General features: G+C 38.2%; 1 protein-coding gene across 1 annotated transcript; it reads right to left on the bottom strand.

Moving 5' to 3' along the window:
• Positions 1–11,326: 11,326 nt before the first annotated feature.
• LOC138321046 (serine-rich adhesin for platelets-like) lies at positions 11,327–27,051 on the bottom strand. Its single transcript, XM_069264444.1, has 3 exons — positions 20,351–27,051; positions 19,263–19,286; positions 11,327–12,286 (listed from the first exon to the last, which is right to left on the bottom strand). Exons 1-3 carry the CDS (start codon positions 26,589–26,591, stop codon positions 12,273–12,275), a joined length of 6,279 nt encoding a protein of 2,092 aa, XP_069120545.1. The 5' UTR covers positions 26,592–27,051; the 3' UTR covers positions 11,327–12,272.
• Between the last annotated feature and the right edge of the window lie 518 nt (positions 27,052–27,569).

The following is a 27,569-nucleotide window of genomic DNA, read 5'->3' as shown; positions in this document are numbered from 1 at the left end:
GAGGAAGAAGGTAAGAAAAATAAGATGGTGAGGAGGAAGAAGGTAAGAAAAATAAGATGGTGAGGAGGAAGTAGGTAAGATAATAAGGTGGTGAGAAGGAAGAAGGTAAGATAAATACGGTGGTGAGGAGGAGGAACGTAAGAAAAATAAGATGGTCAGGAGGAGGAACGTAAGAAAAATAAGGTGGTGAGGAGGAAGAAGATAAGAAAAATAATGTGATGGGGAGGAAGAAGGTAAGAAAAATAAGATGGTGAGGAGGAGGAACGTAAGAAAAATAAGGTGGTGAGGAGGAAGTAGGTAAGATAATAAGGTGGTGAGAAGGAAGAAGGTAAGATAAATAAGATGGTGAGGAGGAAGAAGGCAAGATAAATAAGGTGGTGGGGAGGAAGAAGGTAAGAAAAATAAGATGGTGAGGAGGAGGAACGTAAGAAAAATAAGGTGGTGGGGAGGAAGAAGGTAAGAAAAATAAGGTGGTTAGGAGAAAGAAGGTAAGAAAAATAAGGTGGTGAGGAGGAAAAAGATAAGAAAAATAAGGTGGTGAGGAGGAGGAACGTAAGATAAATATGGTGGTGAGGAGGAAAAAGATAAGAAAAATAAGGTGGTGAGGAGAAAGAAGGTAAGAAAAATAAAGTGGTGAGGAGAAAGAAGGTAAGAAAAATAAAGTGGTGAGGAGAAAGAAGGTAAGATAAATACGTTGGTTAGGAGGAAAAAGATACGAAAAATAAGGTGGTGATGAGGAAGAAGGTAAGAAAAATAAGGTAGTGAGTAGAAAGAAGGTAAGAAAAATAAAGTGGTGAGGAGGAAGAAAGTAAGATAAATACGTTGGTTAGGAGGAAAAAGATACGAAAAATAAGGTGGTGAGGAGGAAGAAGGTAAGAAAAATAAGGTAGTGAGGAGGAAGTAGGTAAGAAAAATAAGGTGGTGAGAATGAAGAAGGTAAGATAAATAAGGTGGTGAGGAGGAAGAAGGTAAGAAAAATAAGGTGGTGAGGAGGAAGAAGGTAAGAAAAATAAGGTGGTGAGAATGAAGAAGGTAAGAAAAATAAGGTGGTGAGGAGGAAGAAGGTAAGAAAAATAAGGTGGTGAGGAGAAAGAAGGTAAGAAAAATAAAGTGGTGAGGAGGAAGAAGGTAAGATAAATACGTTGGTTAGGAGGAAAAAGATACGAAAAATAAGGTGGTGAGGAGGAAGAAGGTAAGAAAAATAAAGTGGTGAGGAGGAAGTAGGTAAGAAAAATAAGGTGGTGAGAATGAAGAAGGTAAGATAAATAAGGTGGTGGGGAGGAAGAAGGAAGAAAAATAAGGTGGTGAGGAGGAAGAAGGTAAGAAAAATAAGGTGGTGAGAATGAAGAAGGTAAGAAAAATAAGGTAGTGAGGAGGAAGAAGGTAAGATAAATACGGTGGTGAGGAGGAAAAAGATAAGAGAAATAAGGTGGTGAGGAGGAAGAAGGTAAGAAAAATAAGGTAGTGAGAATGAAGAAGGTAAGAAAAATAAGGTGGTGAGGAGGAAGAAGGTAAGAAAAATAAGGTGGTGAGGAGGAAGAAGGTAAGAAAAATAAGGTGGTGAGGAGGAAAAAGGTAAGAAAAATAAGGTGGTGAGGAGGAAGAAGGTAAGAAAAATAAGGTGGTGAGAATGAAGAAGGTAAGAAAAATAAGGTGGTGAGGAGGAAGAAGGTAAGATAAATACGGTGGTGAGGAGGAAAAAGATAAGAAAAATAAGGTGGTGAGGAGGAAGAAGGTAAGAAAAATACGGTGGTGAGGAGGAAGAAGGTAAGATAAATAAGGTGGTGGGGAGGAAGAAGGTAAGAAAAATAAGGTGGTGAGGAGAAAGAAGGTAAGAAAAATAAGGTGGTGAGGAGGAAGTAGGTAAGATAAATACGGTGGTGAGGAGGAAGAAGGTAAGAAAAATAAGGTGGTGTTTGTCTATTGTGAAATTTATAATATAAGCTATTTTTGCCTAGATCTATGGTCAAATAAATATTACCATTTTAAGCGGGTTAAAAGGTGAACGATCTTTTTAGCCTAATAAACAAGTTTATTTATGTACGTTGGTGTTTATAGGTATTATCTATTCATAGGGTATACAAATTCTCTCGTGGATACGAATATTCAAAGTAACATTTCTTTATCTCGCCAAGAAATTATAGCAAGGTGACCAGAAAACCCATCTCCTTATATTCTCGCCTCACTTTAAGACACACAACTTACCTCCGTTTTTAAACTTTTATTCCCATCTTCCGATAGGACGAATACTTGATTTGCTTTTTTCGCAAAGCTATGCTATACGGTTTTAAATTCTATTTCACGTTTTACTTATGTACAAAAACATCACCGGGTTAGAACGAAAGCTCTAATGCCAAGGTAAATTTACTATTGCCCATTTCCTGTTTGAAATTGATTGTGAGTTTTCTCCGCTGTGTTTCGCTGTATCTGCTGGCTTGTAAAACAGCTGCACAACATTTGGCTTCGATCCATGGTCATTTAAAATCTTCTTATAGTGGATCTTCCTCTCTAGACTGGTAATGTCTGTCAATAAAATGTCTAGGAAGAGAGCTACTGTTCTCCTAGTACAAGACCAACAACAATGGGTTATAGTTCCTTTTCTATTGACTCCAATTTAAATTCAATCTGACAATATAAAGTCTTAAGGTGTTTGGTTTTGACGATTGGTGTGTTGTTTTGAGTTTCAATGGCAATATGGCCTTTTTAGAAGAGTTCATTTTCAACATTACGTACATCGTAATATAGTGACCGAGTTTAAGAATGTGGTGATTTATATAGGGTTAATGTGATTGTGACTTTTTAAAGTGATTTCAATAAAATTATGGCGATCATTTCTTACACATTGACAATATAGCGTCTGTTATGTAGTTTCGTTGACATAAGTGTAACTTGTGAGTTTCGTATTTGTTATCTAAAATAACACAACATCTGACGCATGCAAATAGTGGTACTGATGTTTTTAAACTTATCAATGATTCGCCAGTACTGGTTAAGGGGATACTATGTCGTTAAAAGTCGTTTAATATTTATACAAATGTACGAAACTAAATTTGTTTACAAACGTGTCCGATTTGAAGGTGACCGTCATACTCACCTGATGCTAATGTTTCATTGGGTATGATCAGTGCAGAAACATGCCTAAGATCTAGGCACAGTTTCTCATTACCAATTCACAAACACACACACATATATATTTAATTCTTGTAATAACATTATTAACCCATGTTGGTAGTATTGTAGTTTGTGTATCTGAGCTTGATAAGTTTAGTTCTTGAAATAAGCAGTTTCTGCATTTTAGAATGTTTGTTATGTTACTAGCAACCCGGCTTTATGGGAAACCAGAACACTTTCAGAATGGTTCGCCTACAGTATCGTTTCAAATGTTTAGAACTCGGACAATGCATAACAACAATGCCTATTTAAAGTAAATTCTGCATGTGGTATAAAATACAGCTCCGTCGGCCGAGATCTGTGTAAACTAGCTACAACCAATGTTGGCATTCCATGGTTCTGAGATCATCACAGCTGCACCGAGTAGGCACATCTTCTTTTACCTACGTGTTTACCTACATAACGGTAGAGTATGGTTAGCTTGACTCAACTACAATGCACATATATTATTATTAAATATAAACAGCAACATTGCCTTGTTAACTTGATCAAACTGCATATAAACCTATATTAACAGTTACTTTGCATTGTCAGTTTAATAAACTACTTATCTAGAAAATGTAGACACCGGAATTGCAGCACATACAAACACAATGGCAAAGCATTATCAACTTTTACAATGCATCGCCGGCTAGACATCAGTCTTAATTGTTCAGCATTGTAAGCTTGAAAACCTCACAGGTACACCTATGAGAGACAATTGTTGCATTGTATTTGCAACATATACATTTATACACCTGAATATATTGACTTTACAGTACTAGGTAAATGTTTATCTTGATTATTGTTCGGTAATGTCAACTTGACAGTTCAGTATAAAGAAGTACTTATTTAGAAAATAGAAAATATAATTATCGTCAACTAGAAATTATGGATTCTACTATTTACGAAATTACGATTTTACTTTGTCAACTTGCCAACATTGCACAACACCATTAAAGACTAGCAACTGAACAACAATGTTTTAAAAGAAAATGTAGACGATATGTGTATTTAATTATCGATCATCAATTATTTCCTTTATATTACCTAATTTCATGCACACCAAAAGTGATTAATGCGTTATCTTTAGAGAAGACAATACCTTATTGATTAAGGGGAACTAAGACCAAGTGTTCTCTCACACAGATCTTCCTATTCTCTCACACAGATCTTCCTATTCTCTCACACAGATCTTCCTATCCTCTCACACAGATCTTATTCTCTCACACAGATCTCTATTCTCTCACACAGATCTTCCTATCCTCTCACACAGATCTTCCTATCCTCTCACACATATCTTCCTATCCTCTCACACAGATCTTCCTATTCTCTCACACAGATCTTCCTATTCTCTCACACAGATCTTCCTATTCTCTCACACAGATCTTCCTATTCTCTCACACAGATCTTCCTATTCTCTCACACAGATCTTCCTATTCTCTCACACAGATCTTCCTATTCTCTCACACAGATCTTCCTATCCTCTCACACAGATCTTCCTATTCTCTCACACAGATCTTCCTATTCTCTCACACAGATCTTCCTATCCTCTCACACAGATCTTCCTATTCTCTCACACAGATCTTCCTATTCTCTCACACAGATCTTCCTATTCTCTCACACAGATCTTCCTATTCTCTCATCTCTATCCACACAGATCTTCCTATCTCTCACACAGATCTTCCTATTCTCTCACACAGATCTTCCTATTCTCTCACACAGATCTTCCTATTCTCTCACACAGATCTTCCTATCTCTCACACAGATCTTCCTATCTCTCACACAGATCTTCCTATTCTCTCACACAGATCTTCCTATCCTCTCACACAGATCTTCCTATTCTCTCACACAGATCTTCCTATTCTCTCACACAGATCTTCCTATTCTCTCACACAGATCTTCCTATCCTCTCACACAGATCTTCCTATTCTCTCACACAGATCTTCCTATTCTCTCACACAGATCTTCCTATTCTCTCACACAGATCTTCCTATTCTCTCACACAGATCTTCCTATTCTCTCACACAGATCTTCCTATTCTCTCACACAGATCTTCCTATTCTCTCACACAGATCTTCCTATTCTCTCACACAGATCTTCCTATTCTCTCACACAGATCTTCCTATTCCTCCACACAGATCTTCCTATTCTCTCACACAGATCTTCCTATCCTCTCACACAGATCTTCCTATTCTCTCACACAGATCTTCCTATTCTCTCACACAGATCTTCCTATTCTCTCACACAGATCTTCCTATTCTCTCACACAGATCTTCCTATTCTCTCACACAGATCTTCCTATTCTCTCACACAGATCTTCCTATTCTCTCACACAGATCTTCCTATTCTCTCACACAGATCTTCCTATTCTCTCACACAGATCTTCCTATTCTCTCACACAGATCTTCCTATTCTCTCACACAGATCTTCCTATCCTCTCACACAGATCTTCCTATTCTCTCACACATATCTTCCTATCCTCTCACACATATCTTCCTATTCTCTCACACATATCTTCCTATCCTCTCACACATATCTTCCTATTCTCTCACACAGATCTTCCTATTCTCTCACACAGATCTAACTATTCTCTCACACAGATCTTCCTACAAGTGATTATGTCACACATTTGTTATTTTGAAAGAAAACAAGTTTACAAAAGACAATATATGACCCTAAACCCTATCATATATCGGGATCGTAAACACCAATGACCCACAACTTCGGAATGCTGCTCTAGGTATTCGGTTGGATTTCATACAAATCAGTATATATATCTTGAATTCTCTTAAAACCAGTTTTTCACACTACACCTAAAAGTAGGTAGATGATTTCACGCTACTTTGACTTCATTTCAGACGCCCTGAACTGCATTGTTAAATATGTTAACTTACTGGATGTAATTCGATGGAATATGAGCCTGATCTGACAGGTTCATTACAAATTAGTACTAACACAAAGCTTTAAACATCAAAGCGGATTATCATATTGGACTGGGGCTTCATACATCAAAGCAGCTTATTTGTTCTTCACGGAAACTGCTTTAGCTATTTAGTTCACAATACACAAACCTACATTTCTGTATTAATCACAAGAGCTTGTTTACATGTGAACCATCGTTATAACAATATTTCATCAAGGGAAGTGAGTTTTTGATTTACCGAGAAGAGACTCTTTAATTATAGGAAGTAGAGCTGGACACGCGTATCCGGTTATCTTGGAAGTCCATGGATACTGTATCTAATGGAGCAACTAAGTAATTTCTAAATTATGATATTAGTAGCTAGTATCGTACCGATAAGCATTTGTTAGATAAGTGTAAGTAGATGGGGAAACACACTATGCAATAATGCGATTGTTGTCGTAAATCTAAACTTTCAGAAAATATGGTCGTTAAATAAAGTCATAGAACTGACCCCTGCTACACACCATCTCTCGTTAAATAACATATTGGATGGGTGATCTTTGTTTCATCCCTTTCATGATTAAAAGAAATTCTGATTGTGTATAATTAGTCCATTTGTATTAATTCATGCTAAAATACGCCCAACAATAACGATTACAGTCATATATTTACATTTCCGTTTTCTTTTTGCTATTAAATATAACCTTACCAACTGCGAAATCGTTTACACTTGCGTAAACGCAGCGGTTGCTACGCAAGAATACACACACCGGAACACTGACTTCCGCAAGTAGTGTGAATGCGCATCAGATTATGGCTATTGTATCCGTCTTGACTAATCTTCAATATAATACATGTATGAATGTAATGTAAATCTTAAATTATATCTAAAAAAAAATATTTATCAAATATTGTATAAATGGGATGAAAAAGATATAGTTAATGTGGAAGTATATTTTGTATAAACTCTCTGAATTTGACATTTCCCGCCAAATTGAAGCCAGCTGTTCAGGGATTCCATCAATCGACTGGCTGTTCCAACAATTCTAACATTAAAAAAAGAGTTTTGTTTTATTTGAACACTAAATTTAAATGAAATGGTTGGTCGAAATGTAAATATAAGGAATTATTTATATTTTTTGTTGTTTACTGGTGTGTAAACTGCATTTTTGGTACAGATATTTCAACATGACGTACAAAAATGCAGTTTACATACCTGTTATGTCAATTTGATTGAATTTAGGGGAAAAGTCTGTATAACCAAATCTCAGATTACATGCACTTGGAGAATCCATCACTTATGCAACGTAATTTATTTTTCTTTAGGACTCGTTAGACACAAATATTGGCTGAATTTTGGATAGAATCCCCACCTGCCACAGTTAAGGTACACAGTGCAGCCATCTGTTGGTACCTAGTGTCGGTATACTCGTGCTTTATAATCCACGTATAAATAATTTCTCTAGGTTTGAAAGAATCGATGAGCTGTAGTCGGTGGTTGTATTGTCTGATATACTAGACAGCTGTGCTGGAATATTGTATTTTATTGAACTCGTCTACCTTCACCTGTAAACTATTAGGATCTGCAGTGCATCACACAAATGATTAGCTTCGCGAACAAACAATATAGACTCGAAAACAGACAGGTAAATATGCCAGCAAACAATGGCGGCATTTCATATCGTTTTGAATGCTTTATAAAATCATGGCAATTTAACTCGTGCACAGTTGACCACTAGACAAAAAGGGTTAGCGTCAGTAATATTTAAGTCTGTATAATACATGTAATTGTGTCCTTCGGATAAGTTTCAGTCTAAATATGTATCCTTGTGATTTGTTCACTTGACGTGCTCATTCCACTGTTTGTATAGCAAGGGGATAGCCTTCGTCCATGTTTATTTGAACCTCTTCTATATCATTTACAAATGCTTACTCGATTGCACTCTTCCAGGATGAGAAGTCTTCTCAGAATATCTTCTAGCTTGGAGATGCAAGAGCTTCCAGAAACAGAAAGTGAACAAAATTATATTCTAGAAGCAGACGTATCAGGTTAGGTTCTGGACATTTTATAAGCACTCAATATATTTATTTGGCAATAATGCCAAGGTCCATGTAGTTTCGGAAGGTACTCATCCTGTGTGTTTTTACCTTGCTATGAGTGTTAATGTTAATCACATCCATGCTTAAGTTATAAGTATAAATCATACTTCTTGGAGAGATTTATCTGAACGTGCATTAACACTGAAGTTGGAGCTAGGTAGGATCACCACTGAGACGCAATATTTCCCCATCGACAGATACAAAGAATGTATGACTACAGGCCTGAACAACGTATTTTTGAAAGGATTAAATACATGTTTATAAGACTCAAAAAATGAAAATCTTAATCGTCTTAATATTCTATTTCAATTCATGATATGTTGCATATCCTGGTGTAAATGATACCTGTATGATATTGACAATACCTTCAAGTATAAATATATTGTATATTATATAAACACTAAATGCTAGTTCAAATTAGTGATAATCGAAATCAATCTTCGTTGGAATCAAATGTACCTGTAAGGAATTCTCAACACGAGGACACTTATGTCAACACACAAGTCGATCATTAGACACATCAAGTGTCCTTACTGGTAATGCCTATCGGGTGTTACCGCTTGACCACATATTGGTCGGACGGATTACGCTGGAGAGGTCAGCGAAGACTATCACCGCGGGATGTGTACAGTCCTAATTATGTATACTTATCTGGAGTGGTTTAAATATAATAATGAAAGAAATGTCCACTTGTACACAAAACTCACCGGACAAATTTAGCCTCATGGTGTCGCCCACCAAATCTCATAGATGTCCAAGTTCTCGAGACTGACCACTCAATCATGGCCTCATGGTGTCGGCTACATACTCGTACAACTATGCGACATCTGTTTTGACAATGAAAGTTATGAAAATAAAGATCTTGACCCTTGGACAGAAACAATATTATTGTCAGTTAAACGACAAATGTTTTAGAATATGCTTGCAAGAATGTGATGAACAAGAGAATGTGTCCCTAAAATTCTAAAGATGATATTCTCCGACTGGCAATTACGTCTAAGTAGTCTCCGACTGGCAATGACGTCTGAGTAGTTAAATTTGATATATTCTTCCGCTTTGCTCTCCAATCCTGGATCGCAAGTTAACAAGTACTGTATATGGGTCGCTGTTTTTTCTCTCCCAAACTATCTTTTTCACCTAACTTGGCAACGTCCTTATATATAGCGGTTCACATGATATATACGATGTATACTACAATTAACTGCATGTCTTACAAAGAGGATTCTGAGGGGGAAAAATGTACACGCCTTCTTGGTGAAATTGAAATTGATTTCCAGAGCCTTCGTTACCTTCGCTATTCTGATAGGTTACCTAGGAACCGCTGTGTTTACATATATAACCCCCTGATAGATTATCATCCCTTTATCACTAGTTCCTCCCGGGTGATTGAGCTGGCTTTGAAACCGTATCAGGAGCCATAGCCGCTATCTGATAGAAAAGGTGGTAGCTTTTCTCTATTAACTATTACTGTCTCGTCGTTTTCCAATATTCCACACAGGGCCTCCAACTAAATAACGTGTGTGTGTATACATGTGTAAGATGTGATGCCAGAAATTGTGAACGCTACATTACATGTATACAGGTGGGCGAGACCACACACTTACAAGGTATTATTTCTTGACACTGTAATATATGCATATATATATACTTTTATGTTAGATCACGCCAGCTACATCTGCCTACAAAGTTTACAAATTCATAGGGGAATTCGACATAGCTGGCAAAGAAATTTAACTGAACATTTTAATCCAGTTAATTCGACAATTTTGGAAACCCCTTGCTTTAACTTTAGATGCATAATAAAGACAAAAATATTCCAAAGGCAGCGATATGCGCATTGTGTTAGCAATTAAATAGACCAAGTACCCTATAGTTATTTATCATTGCCTTTTGTTTTTCATGACAAAAACATCATTTTTGTGCTGAACATCTGGATGGAGTCTAACGTTACCGACAAATTGGTTAGCATTATTTGAAATCCACGTAGCTATAGTCTAATATCTCTACGGGTTTTATCATTGGTGATTCGACAGTTACATTCGCGTTCATTGTGGATCAGAAATTTGACAGATTATTAACACAGACAAGGGTCAATAGTTATAACAGTGACCAAATCAAGACTTATCAAGTTATAGTAGTATACGAGAAATGTTCGATTTAGTTCACAAAGGTTAATATTCTCTCCCGAGATTTTTGTGTAATCGAAAGCTACAAAGAAGATTTGGACATTACTGACACGACACCTTGATTAAAATCACAGTCAGTCCTACTCTTTTCGTGTTCAGAGGTGTCAACTCACAAACGAAGCGTCAACCCATTCGAGTTACTACCACGGCGACGTCTTGACAGAAAGAAATTAGATTTGGGGAAAGGTTATTCGTCTGGAAAATGGTTCTGTAGCTATCAATCTCGGTTGACGACGCTAGAAATACCTTTTCTGCGGCAAAGTCCCCGGTCTTATATTCGCCGGAAATGTGTTGAACATACTAATGTCAAGAATGATTAGGTGTTGCTACTGTAAGAAGGTAAAATAATTCCGGAAAAATTGATGTCCGGTGCCGCCCGGATGTAGGCAATGAAGGAAATAAATAACGGTTGTTGCTGATGTCCTGTAGTAAAATAAACAAGATTATATCATACCTGGATATTTCAGCGAATAAAACTTGTCAAGTATTTACTTTATGTGGATTTCGTATCTGGCATAAAACGCTGCCCCTTTAATCGACTATTTTAGTACACTTTAAAGTTATAAAGGAAGTAAGTCCACTTGAGGGTCATAAAATGTCCGTTCTGTTAGGCCGTGAAGCGGGATGCCGCGGGTTGGATGAGGGAAACACCAATGCATGTACAAACAGGAATCCACGGCAGTAGTCCATGTCTGGCATGATATAGAACACGTGTTGGACCCGACCTGATATCTGACAGAGAATGTCAATCTGTGATAGATTGGGTACCGTGAGCCTTGGGCGACCTGTCCAACACCCCTTATCTTACATTTGTCGATACTAAACCTATTTACAGGCCAAACTAACGATAATATTTACTTTCCATCTCCGGCTATCATTTGTTATGCTCCCGCCGTACAACTGTTTTTGATACGCTATCTCAGTAATCGAGTCCGCTATCATGATTGACAGCCAAGTGATTAACAACGAAACACGAAAAGAGTACAATAATGATATTTTATCAGACTAAAAATTTTGTATAATTTATCGTAGGGTCCATATTAAATATAAATATTATCAAATATCTGTTCATCTTTAAATAGTACAAACATGTGTATCTCATCCATCTCATAATATCAGCGTGTCCACATTTAACTACAGGAAGACAAGACGACCCGGATATCGCCCTGTGAGTGATCCGGAAGACGCCCTGTCAGTGACATAGAATGTCAGCGATATGGCAGAGCGGGAAATTCAAGCCTACTTAGACGAACGTTGTAAAGGAAAGCGTTCTGCAGAATAACAGAGACGATGAATAAAAGAGACATTAATCTTACCCACTGTTGATGGTCATTTAAAATCACATCCATGTTTTTGAAGCTGTCAAGTTCTAAAACAGCACCACAACTGAACTGATTCAAGAGTCATTTAAAAAAAAAACCCTCAATACTGAATATATATCGCCAGTGAATTCTGAATCACATATTCACATAATAACGAAATCATAGCCAATATTATCCACTCTGAATAATCAAATACATAACACCAACATGTGTCGTAATGTTGCACAGAAATGACTATAGTATTGTTTTCACTGCAATTTTGCTCGTTCCAGTATAAATATAAATAATCCTTGATAAGGGTTTAATAAGAAATGATGATGTAATCCAAATTCACAAATACGTTTCAATAATCACATGTGATATGTAGTGGCATTACACTCGTAAAGCTTGCCGTCTCCGCCTAGTTGATTCATCGTGATGAGAACGCTTGCTTGTCTGCCAGGGTGGAGGAGCCTGGCCAGCTTTGCTCTGACATTGATCTTAGCCTCGTTTTGGATTCGCAAGCAGCCACTTGTCACGTGTAGTCACATCGATCGCAGCTCATGCGCACACAAAGCACCGTTCCGTTGAAAAGGAAGATTCCATTTCCGGCCTGTTTGTCCAAGGTTACACTGTAGTCTCTGAAAATATCAATATATATAATATCAATTAAATGTGAATAAGGCATTTCATATGTATTGGTGTAACTATCTGTATCAGTTATCAACATTGACCAGTATCTCTACAACATTTATATATCTTAACAAGAATGTATTTATCACGGTCAGATAGCATATACTAGTCATAGGCAATGTCAAAATATTTTGATAAAAACAATAAAGTCATATGATAAGCATAAAATATATATTCCGTAATTGAACAATACTGAAAAAGTCTAACTTCAATATTACTTTGTATTAGTAGCTTTCTCTTTCACCATAAACCGAACAATATGAACATCATTGTACAAGTGAGATGTTCCAGGAACTAGCACATAAGGACTTTTTTATTGTCCCAAAAACAGAAGCCATTAACCGAAGCCAGTTCCGTACCAAACACTAACTAGTACCAAAGCACACTGTAGGCGATATCAAATATACATGAAAGTAGGCTCTGTATCAAACATTAATCGATCAACCGCATGGAGGATGTTAAAGCAAAGTTAAAAACCAAGTATCAACTATACATGGTAGTAGGACATTTTTTTCAATTAAAAACATAGCCTATTACAATTTATTAAACTGTCGCAAGCTTAACCATTTATTACAGCAAGCTTCACTTAGCCATATACTGTAATACGCTTAACTATCTACATTTACTTCAGCAAATTTAACCATATACAATGGAAATCTTAACCATGTACTGCAGCAAGATAAACAATGTACAATGGAAAACTTAACCATGTACTGCAGTAATATTAACCATATACAATGTATGACAGCAAGCTCATTAATGAACAGAGCACTAGTGCAGCAATTTAAACCATATACCGCAGTAAGCTCATCAATACATATACTGCAGCAAGTGTTACTATATACTGCAGCAAGCTTAACCATATACTTCAGCAAGCTTTACTAAGTCATCATAAATTGAAGCAGTCATAACAATATACTGTTGCAAGCTCAGTTCAAAATAAAAACAAACGCATACAGCGTATCCTACAGAAATCTTAACCATATACTTGAACAAGCACTGTAACAAGCTGTGTTTCAAATATTTACCATATGATGCAGCAAGCTATACTCTGAACAAGAACCACAGGGCATGAGTTGTGTACTAAATATCACCGTCACAATCTCGACAGTAGCTTTCTATAAATTGTATATTGCAAGCAAGAAAACCCTATTCTACAGTCGAAACCATACACCAAAGATATGTGCCTTTTAATGCCTCATATCATCAGTAAATTGCGGTTACGTCATAGTGATGTCATATAAATAGCACAGGAATTAATAACAATTTAGAACAAGAGATCCCAGAGGGATCTTGGCGCCCACCAAAGAATGATCTATGTCTGACAATAGAAAGAGGGATCTTTTCTCTGCTTTTCAAACTTTTACTACATATTACTACATACATGTATGAAATTTGAGAAAGATCCTTTCAGTACTTTCTGAGATATATAACACTAACAAACTTCAATAATCAAAATCAAAGATGGCTACCTGTCGGCCATCTTGTTGACCGATCGGTCCCAATATGCAACATGAAGGTCCTAGGAGAACCTACATATACAATTTGAGACAGATCGCTTCAGTACTTTCTGATAAATAAAGCGGTAACAAACTTCAATTATCAAAATTCAAAATGGTGGCCTGTCGGCCATCTTGTTGACCGATCGGACCCAAAATGTTATATGCATAACTAGGGACCTAAGGGAACCTGCACATGAAATTTGACACATATTTCTTCAGTACTTTCTGAGAAATAGCGGTAACAAACTTCAACTATCAAAATCCAAGATGGCGGCCATCTTGTTGACCGATCAGTCCAAAAATGAAATATGCACAACTAGGGCCCTAGGGGAACCTACATGTGAAGTTTGAGAGAGATCCCTTCAGTACTTTCTGAGAAATAGCGGTAACAAACTTTAACTATCAAAATCCAAGATGGCGGCCTGGCGGCCATCTTGTTAACGGATCGGTCCTAAAATGTTATATGCACAACTAGGGCCCTAGGGGAACCTACATGTGAAGTTTGAGAGAGATCCCTTCAGTACTTTCTGAGAAATAGCGGTAACAAACTTTAACTATCAAAATCCAAGATGGCGGCCTGGCGGCCATCTTGTTAACGGATCGGTCCTAAAATGTAATATGCACAACTAGGGCCCTAGGGGAACCTACATGTGAAATTTGAGAGAGATCCCTTCAGTACTTTCTGAGAAATAGCGGTAACAAACTTTAACTATCAAAATCCAAGATGGCGGCCTGGCGTCCATCTTGTTAACCGATCGGTCCTAAAATGCATTATGCACAACTAGGGCCCTAGGGGAACCTACATATGAAATGAGAAAGATCTCTTCAGCCCTTTCCGAGAAATAGCGGTAACAAGAAATGTTAACGGACGGAAGGACGGAAGGACGGACGGAAGGACGGACCACGGACCACGGACGAAAAGCGATTTGAATAGCCCACCATCTGATGATGGTGGGCTAAAAATATGCGAAACTGGTCTGACACTTTTCGGTGTTAAATGACAATGATTCATACATGATTTATATACATGTATATATAATACACAACAATAACCCTGTCAGCTCCTCTATCAAAAACATAGGTATATTTGGTCTATGTCCATCGGGTCATTACGGTATTGTGACAGACATCAATATGAACAAAGCTTACAAAAAAGGTAATTTTTTTTTATACAAATGGGAATTTTACACATGAAAAATTATGTGCTGTGTAATTCACGAGTTGAGAAAGACGTTTATCTTTCTGACTAATACATAGTGCGGGTAACACAGTATATTTTATAACTTTGTTTGGAAACATTAACATTCCAGGACACGGATGACTGGCCCTTTAGGCCAACAACACACCAGTTTCCCGTCTTTTTCAATAGGGATTATTTCTCAAATACAAAACAGACATGACTACTTTAAAAGTACTAGAATTTGAATGACACTTGTTCGTAACACACGAAGGCGAACACAATGTATGGGACATCAATATACATCATATGTGGGTTGCGAACATACCACGCAATACTTGAACTCAACTACCTTCACCTTTTGTTTACGTTTACTGTAATTGTTATAAGGGCGTGTCTGAGTTTTAATGGTGGAGGAAGCCCAGAGTATTCTGCAGAAAATCAGAATTTGACAAGCGCAAATGTGTGACAAATATCAATATGTAAAAAAAAGGTCTGACTTTCAGCTACCTTAATAACTGCATCCCCTTTTCTCAATACCAATTCGGTCGTTTAACAATTAGATGTTTCATAAACGGAAATAATACAAAGAGATCTTATCATAAAGGTATACCTTAAACTAGACTACTCAGACATGTACAGATCCGTCATGATTCACCAATCAAAGAATACAAAGTTCATTTCTGTAATTAAATACGCCCAACTTCACAGCTTGCAATGTTTAAGAAATATATACATTTGCGTGACATATTCCATTTTCCGGTGTCACAGATGCGCTCATGATTTACGGCGCACCAGGCTAAACTAATCAATAAGACAAACGGAAGAGGAACAATATGTCGATAAGTCTTGCCTTTTGTTATTGCCTATTTCGGGTCACAAATGTTTGCAGCCAGGAGCCAGTTTCTAGGAAACGGTTTTAGCGTAGGGAACACTAAATTGTGTGTGACCTTTTCTCGGCAAAGTAAGAAATATCGACCTGGCTTTTATCACTGCCAGCCAAATAAATGGTACAAGTAGCTAAATGCCACTAGAATTTAATGGTACTAAAATTCAATTTGACGCCTTTGCTTCCGTTTCTGATTTAATTGGTTAATCTAGCCTTTGTTTTATTTTAAACATATTTTAGACAGAAATTCATGGAGATTATTTTTTCGGCAATACAGAAAATGGCTTCCTCGCATGTGTCGGATTTCTTTTGATGGTTCGTGACTAAAGGTACCAGATATAAGAATTAGGAAACACACCGGAGTTATAAAATCGATTGTATAATATTTTTGAGTAAAGACTCAGATTATACTTTTTCCTGATGGTTATGCTGGTTATGTCTTTTTCTACATATTATGACAAGAGATCTGGGTCATTCGCGAAAAAAATAGCAACAATTTGAACGGCGTCTTTGATTCCAATCGCGTTCATGTATAAGTCTCATAAAAGTAAAAATAAAATCACTGAAATTTATATTCATAGCAAATTCAAAGATATTCCTAGATATCCAGATTTCTTGAATAAGTTTTGTAGGCAAGCTTGCGAAATCAAATATATTTGCGAATTGTCCATGTATTTGATTTACGTTATTCCGAGGGCATGTGACAGTTATACTCCGACAGATATCACTCCTATGCACTGTAAATCTATCAGATATCGCCATCTTGTGTATGCCGAAAGATTTATGAAGTCCAAAGTGTTGAGAACTGGCTATATCTGCACGACAAGTCAGAATGTTGGAGGATAAATACAAGTGATAACACGAGCTACGAGAAGAACTCTGTATATCCATATATAAGTATAAATTTATACAGTAGGTACTGATGCTGTCCCCCGATCGATATTGGTTTATATGGAGAGAGTCTCATTCATCAGGGATATTATCGGCACTAATACCCCGGAGAGTCGTGTCGCTAGCGTCTCTAGAGCCAGACCAGGCGAAATCTAATCATGTCTACAGAGGACCCAAACCAAACAAACCCCGGAATCGTGGTGATAACCGCCATCTTTAATGATGAGCGCGACACGCGGGGAGAATTTTATTTTCCTAAACGCTGCCTACCCTATAACCCCGATTTAGCTTCTTTGCTGAGGGGTTTTGTGTAGTTCTTATGCCTTGAACGATATTTTTATTGATTAATTCTTTTGCCTTCCTATTCAATGAAAATTGAAACATTGAGTGTCGAAATGATGAAACGATGTATATTTTTATATATCATCATGTCCGAAATCAACATTTGATATACATGTACAACTGTAATTTCTTGACCTCTTTCGAAACTAATAGGAATTTCTCCAAACTAAATCCATTCGATTATAACAACTAAGTACCTTGATTTACTTTGCACTTGCTTTCGAAGAAACTGCTTCGCTATTGCCAGTCAGACACAAATCAACTATTTACTTTATAAATTGTGAAATGAATATATATACAGTACCAACATCTTACGCTACCGATTTCAATTCAAATTTATTTGGCATGAATATATGCACATTAATAATACCTGACCCTACAATAGGTGAGATGTGTGGGTAGAAACCAACATAAAAAACACCGATTTCAATGCTCGATATCAATATTTGAATATTGACAGTGCCCAGAGTAAAACCATTGATTTGAAGCCGATACCAAGATTTGGTAATTGGAAACAGCTAACACCAGTCTCTTTCCATTACAAACCAACATCTGATGTACAAATATATTTGCACAATGATAACACTCACAGAAATCTCGACCGATTATACAACCTACCTCTAACATCTAACTCGCGAGTTTCGCACGATATCGATATTCCATGTAACACACGGAGAACTATTCAACAAGTATGATAGAAAATAAATCTTATTTAAGCAGATAATAAAACCATCTCAAACAATTCCTCGACTGCGATGTAATATGATAATGCATATTGACAACAATTCCATCCAACAAATCTGATTCACAACTTCGACATGTTATTATAATTTATATTTCAAATATGTGAAGTACAGTGTATGTTGGAATCACTAGGATGATGAGTGTACTACTTATGATATGAAAACCAAAATATATTACACTGTACCATAGGTATACGGAATTATACAACATAGAAATCATGTCAAATGTATGTAAAATGCCTAAATGTATTTGATAAAAGATTGTCTCAGGATTTACATCCAATATAATAGTACAAAGAAAGTGGGGAATGATAAAGTAATAAGACATTCATCAGAGATGTGAATTGACCTTTTCATTGCTTTAGATACATCAATGAATAGACCGTATATTTTGGAATAAGAAAAGCAAAGCGAATGTTATAACTGCGTCCAATATAATGCTTATCATCATTACAGGGCATGTATCGCTCAGCAAGACTTTCTTCAAAGAACATTTTCATAAAATCGATATGCTTGCATATGAATAAGTTGTTTCTAGAAATTCTTCTATCTGTCATAATTTGTATGCCAGGTCTTGTAGTTCTATTTTGTAATTGTGAAATGTAGGAAATGCTATATTGGTTTCAATAAATTTAATACTCTTTACTTCAGTTTGTTCATGTTCCTGAGCCATGCAAATTGACCTTTTAATATTAATGAGTCATTTGAAATATTTTTTTTTTTCAAATTTCTCAAATTGAATGTAGGCCAAGAAAGTCAACTAAATAAAATACATTAAAAGTTATTTATTTGCAGGAACTAAATGAACGGCTTAAAGTAGAAACCTTTACGCTAAACTGTAGTGAAAGTTGTGATTTAGACTATTGACAAATACATATGTGCTTATATTAAATAATATTTTGATATTAACATATTTCGTTATTTTGTGCAAGCATAAATATTTAAAAGGTAAATCACTTTGACTTTTGGGCTTGGTATTAGAACCTGTCATTGTGAAATTCAATATATTGTTGACCACTTTATTATCTTTGTTAAATTCGCGATAAATAAACTCTTTGTGACCGTGCATTCATTTTATGTTGCATACAATTATTCGAGAAACATATTAATTTGCGTTCTAGTCCTCTCGCGAAAGTCCAGTGGTGTACAGTAATCATATCTGTTGTCATGGTAATTATAGAAGTTGGCTGGGACGACAGACGGTGCACCATGACATTCTGATATTATAAGTTTGTGTGACAACAACATTAAAGAAAGACAAAGCACCACCACCAACCGCCACCAAAAGCGTTGTGTAAAGAAAGAGAATTTGAAAGAAGAATATAAAGCGATTATATAAAAAGGATAGAAGATATGCATTAGATAGTGTTTATCACTTACCAACAGATGAACTGTTAACCTCGTCTGTGATAATAACATAATGACATATATTAATGCTATATATACATCGTAAATATCAGTACCTCCAAATAGTTAACCTGGGAAGTTGATCAGTTCGCAATGAGATATTCTATGGACACAAACGTCTTTTGTATGATTGGGTACAGATTACACCTATCTTGTTTTGATAAATATCTTTTTTAGAATAACATAAAACATTAGTGGGTTCTTTCATGACTTGGAAATATTCGTGTGACATTAATTCCACTTAAGTATCAAACAAATTTCGTTATTTTTCTATTCGTGGTTCCATGGTTACCACGAAAACAAATGTATCGCCAATGACATTTTTTCCCCCTTAGCTACATATTTTGACTATTGTTATTCTAAAGCTTCAATAGGTCATTGAAACTTTCTTAGGCAGCACACAGATTATACTGTAAACGTGATCATTTCAACCTTTACCACAAAATCACTTTAGAGCAAGACAGTTCTGCAAAGAGCACTAAATTAAGCTAAGGTTATTACCGCTAAAATATACACGTTTATAGATCTAGTACCTTGTGGAGATGGATATATTTGCTAGGTGATGTAGACAATAATTATTTGAAAACCTTATCGGAGGGAGGGTGTAACTATCATAACTATCGATTGCCATGGATACTGTTTGAACAAATGGGTTGTGTTGATGATTGATTGTATCTTTACACTAGCGCATCATTGTCTATTGTGTAATACGTATATATTCATCGATATATATAATAATATACAGAGCGTATATGCAGCCAGTCGTTGTGTACGTGACTATAATGTATGACGTGATTTAGCTACAGAAATATTGATTTATATGAAAGTAGTAATCCACTGCCTTTAATAAATAACCTGTTTGATATTCAGGCATGGAGAAATATTCGATACTAAATACAACGCTGTGCTGTCAGAAATAAATGATAGTGTATTCAAATGAATATTTCAAAGTCAGGACTCATATTCTCAAAGTAAAACGAATGAGTACTTTAATTTTACACTACACACTTTTTCACAGAACATTTTATACGACTAAAATGATAAAAAAGACTGATATTTACCTTTTCTGCTTTTGACGGGTTTTGCGGGAACTGGAGGCTTGATGGACGGTTTGAGTTTTTCTGGCTCGGCCGGCGGTGACGCTGGTGCTGACTTTGTGGAGGAACTTTTCTGCTTCTTAAAATGCGAGAAAAATCCCTTTTTCGCCGGCGAACTTGACTTCTCCTGGCTGGATTCTTTCTTGGATAAAGAGGCCGGTTTCTCCGGAGGAACCGGCTTAATATTTGTAACCTCGGGTTCACTAATTCGCACGCGACCATTTTTCACCCTGCTCTCCTCCTCCCTTCCATTAGTTGTTGTACCGTTGGTAGGCAGTTGGTCCGGTGACGTCACCTTAAGTATTGGCGGAGGAGGTGATGACGTCACAGGTGACGATGCGGGGTGATCGGGTACATCAGGTGAAGGAAGAGGGGACACTGTTTCAACTTTTTCAGTTTTTAAACTGGGAGTCTTTTTAACAGGCGATGTCTTTTTCTTACCTGTTTCAAACATTAGTCTAAGTTGTGAGAAAGGCACGACCGGTATTGGCATGAGTTCCTTAGATTTATCTTTGTTCCTTAATTTGTCACTAGGTAACCGGAAATTCATTGGGGGTAACGGTGATTTCTCGGGTGTAACAGGAAGCTTAGGTGCTCGAAGAAACCTATTTGCACTAGATGGTGTAACTCTCGTTTTTATCACGACTGCACCGGAAGTGGGACTAATTGAGGGACAGGGACAGGACGTCGTTGACATAGCATACCCTATGGAGTCAAGCGTTGACGTCGAGTCGCGGCGATCAGAAGAGAAAAGACTATATGTGCTGCCACTCCGCGAGACGCTTGATTTTTTATACCAATCCGGGACGTTAAGTTTCTGTAATGACTTAGCCACCCGAAGCTCATGTATGGATGGCACGCGCTTGAGACTTCCGTCTCCCTCCACTTCTTCATCAATATTTGTTTCCAACGTCATAAGACTTTTGGATTTTGGCATATTTCGGTCGGCAAACCGACCCTTCCGAGTCTTTTGCTCTTCTTGATTCTTTGATGTCATCATGTCACTCATGCTTGCCGTTCTTTGTAAAGGTATGTGCTGAAACCCAAACATATCAACGTCAGTTTCATGCAAGTAAAATGTTTCAAATGTTTCACCAGAGTCAATATCAGTTTCCACCAATGACGAGACAGACCCGTAACTAAGGAGAGGTTCGTGTAATTTGTCGATGGATTCAGCAGTGTCTAGTATCTCTTTGTGTTTATGAGCGGAGAAAATACAGTCTTTGTGTAGTTTATCAAGCGGGGGTCTCTCGAACGAGTCGTCACTACTGTTGTGCCGAAGAGAACTGCCGACCGTGTCAACACGTTCAAAACTTAGAATACGGCGCGTTTTTTGAGCTGGTGTTGTGTCACGACGTGTATAAATACGCTGTTTTGGCTGTGTTTTAGACACAGACGATTTAAAGTGGTCAAACTGAGCGCTAACGGTATCCGTCAAGTTATCAGCACTGAGAAAGCGGTGTCTGGATGAGATAATCTTTTGACGAATAATGGGTAACGGTTTTTGCTCTGGAGTTCGTATTACTGGCGGACTAGCATTTATCACAATAGGTTCAGTAAGCACAGACTTGTATTGTTCTGAAATGCGCATGCGCGATCGTTCCTGCTGTTTACTTATTTTTGCTTTGATTCCCTTTAAACCGGAGGGATTCACAACTGATGTCCGAACCACCCACCCAAACTTTGGCACATCTCGAATGTTTTGGTTTTTGCTCGCAGTATTTGGATCAGTTATGTTTTCCGCTAAAGAGGGAACACTTTCAACTTCCGGTTTAAGTTTAGTAGGAGAATTCACAGACTTGGTGTACTGTTCTATACATGGGGCTATTGCACTTTCAAGGTCATCTATCGTACTAGAGGTCAAGAACTCAGCTACTACAGGGTCATCGATAGCTGTTTCACGTTTTGCACTTGTTTGCGATCTAAAAATTTCACCATCGAAATTCTGTTGCGGAGAATCGCTGGCTTGTGTTAATGAAACATCGCCATGTTTATTTGTTGGCAACGAAGGCAATGCGTTGTCTAAAATAGTTTCCTTTGGCGTTTTATTCACGATGCCATCGATTTCTTTTTTATGATATGATGATGGGACATTGTCTATACACGTTTCTTTTCGATGATTTGATGGAATATCGTGGATACATGTTTCCTTTTGGCGATTTATTGATGGAATATCGTCTATACATGTTTCCTTTTGGCGATTTGTTGATGGAATATCGTCTACACATGTTTCCTTATGAACTCTTGTTGATGGAATATCGTCGATACAAGTTTCCTTTTGAACGTTTGATGATGATGATATATCGTCGATAAAAGTTTCTTTTTGAATGTTTGTTGATGGAATATCGTCAAACTTGTTTTGAATGTTTGTTGAAGGAATATCGTCGATAAAAGTTTCCTTATGAACGTTTGTTGATGGTGGAATATCGTCAAACTTGTTTTGAATGTTTGTTGATGGAATATCGTCGATACGAGTTTCCTTATGAACGTTTGTTGATGGAATATCGTCAAACTTGTTTTGAATGTTTGTTGATGGAATATCGTCGATACAAGTTTCCCTATGAACGTTTGTTGATGGAATATCGTCGATACAAGTTTCTTTTTGAACGTTTGTTAATGGAATATCGTCGATACAAGTTTCCTTATGAATGTTTGTTGACGGAATATCGTCGATACAAGTTTCTTTTTGAACGCTTGTTGATGGAATATCGTCGATACAAGTTTCCTTTTTACGGTTTGATGGAATGCCGTCGATACAAGATTCTTTTTGATAATTTGATGATGGAATATCGTCAATAACAGTTTCTTTTTGACGATTTGTCACTAAATTAGACATAGATGTTTCTTGATCACGTTCTGTTTTGTCAATATTCAAATCGCTCTCATTGATAAATAATTCAACGTTTGAAACATCTTCACAGCTATCATCTGCGTTCTGAGATTCTGTATCACGGAAATTGACATTAGCTAATTCGTTTAGCTGTCTATTATCCGGAGACAATCCACTTTGATTTGGGGAAAAACTATTGCACTGTATCCCAGAATCCAGTTCCTCGTCAATATGCAAGGCTTCATTTAAGCTCTCTCGAGAACTTTGTTCTATCACGTACTCTTGCAGACTACGCATGCGTATATCACCACTTCCTGTCATATCAGCTGAGCTGAGATCAGAGTGCGAGTCACTCGTGCGATCATTGTCCGACGTATCGCGCGTATTTTCTAAACTCGTGCTCATATCTCGTAACTGCTCGAGTTGGCCATGTTCAAATAATAACTCATGTTTTGAACCTTTGTTGTAATGGGAATTGTTTCCCTGGTCATTGTCTGTTATCAGATTTCCCGAGCTATTGCACGCCGGCCGATCAATTGTACCCTGGATTGGGTCCGATAAGTCCTCCTCGGATACATTTGCTTTATCACCGTTTACTCCATTCACAACACAAGCCACATCCATATCACCGTTCGGAATATTTGTGGTATCGTTCTCGTGTTCATTCGGAGCATCTTCGTCCTGTTCCTCTATCGTGCTATTGATGCGGACTTCCGGTGTGTCCTGCACCCTGTCCTCTGTGAAGTATCTAACATGGTGGTCGGTATACACTTCCTCAGTTTTTGAGAACACAACAGATTTACCGTCTTCGCTTGGTTGAACGTCGTAACCGTCTGAAGCGGCGTTCAGACCAAGGGCGTCCAAGTTGGTCACCGTGTCCAACTTCCGAAGGTGACTTTGGTCACCCATCACGAGAAAGAATGAATCTTCATCTGAATCCTGGTGGAATTCAAACTCTGCAAAATCGTCCTCATACGGATTGTACTCCCGAGGTTCTACGTCATCGTCGGAACTATTGACGTAGTCCTGTACCGTTGTTGAAATATTTTGAAAACGCGGAACAGCGTCATCACTTTTCTCTGCGACAGATGAGCTAGTAAACTCCTCCTCCTCGTCGTCATCATCAACATTTTGGTAACTGATGATGTTTACGCTACACTTCTCTGGAATGTTAGTGTAAACACTTTCAAGCTGACTCAAGGAAGCTGCTTCTATCGGGGTGATGTCGATTGACTCAATTGGCTTCCCATCCGATTCAGTATCCTCATCAGCCTCGTCTCCATTCCCTTCATGATCCTCAGCTTCCTCGGGGATGCTGGCAAGTTGGGACAGAGCGAACATTTCTTCGTCAGTGAGTTTACTAGAATTGCCGTCCGTATCCTCCCTATCGCTGCGGTACGTGGTTTCCTCTGCTCGTGAAACAGGTGTTTCTGTGATAGTGTCCACAATGTCTACAATTAGTGTCGAGTTTGGTGCCTCGCGCACCTCAGCAGAAGGCGATACAATTTCATCACTTGTTACCTTTATGTCGGTAATAAAATCATTGTAAGTGAATTCTGAAGTTTTTTGCCCATTGTCCCCCTCAATGAGGGCGATATCAATTACACCTTTCTTTAATCCTAAAGGCGGCTGACTATTGTTATTTGTCTCGACTTCTGTCCATTCTGACTCCACTAACTGCGGTATGTGTATCACCGAATCACTTTTTTCCACACATTCCCCGTCTCCGTCAAAACATTCCTCGGAATTGGAGTCTGATGCATTGTCCTCTTCGTCACTTAACCTGCCACTCGAATGTTGTTGCTGTGTCTCGCTGTGAAGTAGACAATGATTTGTCGATCTATTTTGATTTATGTCGTCGCCCTCGTCGTCCTCAACATCTAAACTAACAACAGTCACAACAGAAGCGCTACTACAGGACTCGTCTGACACGTACCCGTCAAACAAATCCTCCACTGCACACGTGCGTACGGGCGATTCAGGTACACTACTGTTGTCTGCTGGTAGGTTTAAATCTAAATCTGTGCCGCGATATTTATTAATGTCAGGCTTTGGAATGCGGCTTTCATTCATACAATGTTCGGTGTCACCAGCCTGTGACCTCTCCCCTTCAATCGCATTAACAATAGCGGGCCCGGGGCCTTCACGCCGAGATGTAAACAAATCCACGTGGTCTGTGCTAGTGTCGTCTGCTCCAGGTACGACAGGTATATCCGCGGGAGATGATTGATCACGACCGTCCGTTTCTATGACACACTCAGGTGAGTATACATCCTTCGCAGACCTACATATACCTGTCCGAAATTCATCCGTATCGTATTTATAATTACGTCCATCGCTAACACCTTTATTATCATCATCTTTTCTAGTGTATGAAATGTCACATGGTAATGTCCCATCATATATATTCCCCTCGTCAGATTCATCTATATCAGCACTTTCACTGCTGTCTCTCTTACCTTCGTTTTCGTCTATCGTTTCATCATCACTGGTGTACATGTCATCTGAATCCTCCTCTATAATAGGCTCTAACGCATTGGAATAATTTGCCTCCTCGTCTTCGTCGGAATCCATCATGGGAGGGGCTTCATACTCCCCCTCCTCACTTTCACTCGTATCACTCGTATCAGTATTCCTATCCTCCATCATGTTACTATAATCGTCATTATCAACAATACTGCGGTACTCTCGATTCACATACTGTTCATCCTCCCCCTCGGACGCCGTAGCGGGGCCCCCTCCCTCGGGGTCACTGCTATCCGATCCCGCCGTGTAACTCTGGTCCGAGGACTCAGATTTACTTCTCACCTGGGATGTCATAAAGTCTCTTGGTTTTCTCCTTGTGTTTATATTCCAATATGTATCATCCTCCCAATTATTGTACCCCCAGGCTGGGTTGTCGTCACCCTCGGGATCATTCACCTCCTCCCCGGGGGTGTTAACTCTTCTAAATTCATTATCACCTTCGTCCATTGGGGGTCCACACCGTTGGGTTACACTAGATGATAACTGTGACGAATGCATTTGACTTTCGTATTTACATTCCATTACATCGTGACCCGAGGTCAGATGTGATCTTTGATTACCAACAGGTATGGGTACTCGACAGGGGCTCTGGGGTCCGTCTTGGTCACCTGACGGTTCCGGGTCATCCGGCGGGGCCCCACCTGATGCACGCTGCTGCAATGCCAGCAACTGTTGACGAGTTGGGTAGGAGGCGTTTACTTCGCCATTTTCATCGACGTTTTCTACTAAAAGTCTCCATGAGAACATTATGGTGATGATGGTGGCGATGGCAGCGGTGAGGAATCTCTCGAAAGCTCCGTCAGCCCCCACTGTGGACCCCGCACCGGTGTTAGTAGCCCAGTTCTCCATGCTGTTTTCTACTATCTGTCAACTGGACACACTTCACTGAGCCTCGTACTGTAATTTGTACCTATCGGCACTACACAGGTAGACACGGAATATACATATACACATACAGCATGGTCCGCCATTTAGTTATATTGTCCATCAGCATGGTCGTGGCTCACACAATTTCTCCTGTCAGACAATATCCTGTGAAATAACATTGTAACGTTGCGGGTACATATAGGCGTGCCACCCGCTCACTTACCCATCGCCACATTGAAATATCTCACACATCTTGTGAATGTACCACATCGACGAATGTTTAGAATGGATCGAGATTCCTAGCGGTGTTATCCAATGGAGCGTTAGGACGGTGTCACATGATCTGTAGTCCGGATCGATACCAGTGTTATTACTGATCTAACACACACACAAGAGGGTGTTGAACAGCTAGATGACAACTCGCGACTGACTTGTTTTAACATATACTAATTGGTCGTTTGTTTATATCGACAGATTACGGTCTCACCTGACATAATCTCGCTGTCGGCGGCGGGTTAAAGGTCATTTTGATATTGTCCTTGTGTTTTGCGGCGCTCGCGGGGGCGATGTAAACATTGGACGAAGCGATAAGCTTTAAGAATGTGTGCGAGTAAAACTACCGGTATGAACACGTGTGTTTTATTGATGTGGTCGTGATTAACGATTTATTGTTATTTTAATAGCTGACGTAAGCGTTTAAATGGAAGATATATACTCAATACTGTTTCGATACGTCTTCTTCCAGGTGCTACAATAACCAGATTGTACACGTACATATTTGTATGTCTGCTTGCAAACTGCAAGGTCTGATTATCGGACGGGTTTGTCTCACGTGCACGTTATGGTGGAAACTGACACTGGAAAGAAACGTGAGCGAATGACACTATCAAATATAGCAATATAAGCACACGTACAAAACGTGTTTTTATGATTTCAATTATTGAATAAAATAAAAATTGC

The sequence above is a fragment of the Argopecten irradians genome, chromosome 4 (assembly GCF_041381155.1).
Source record: "Argopecten irradians isolate NY chromosome 4, Ai_NY, whole genome shotgun sequence".
Lineage (NCBI taxonomy): Eukaryota > Metazoa > Mollusca > Bivalvia > Pectinida > Pectinidae > Argopecten > Argopecten irradians.
Note: the sequence above shows the minus strand (reverse complement) of the source record. Positions and strands in the feature narration are given on the sequence as shown.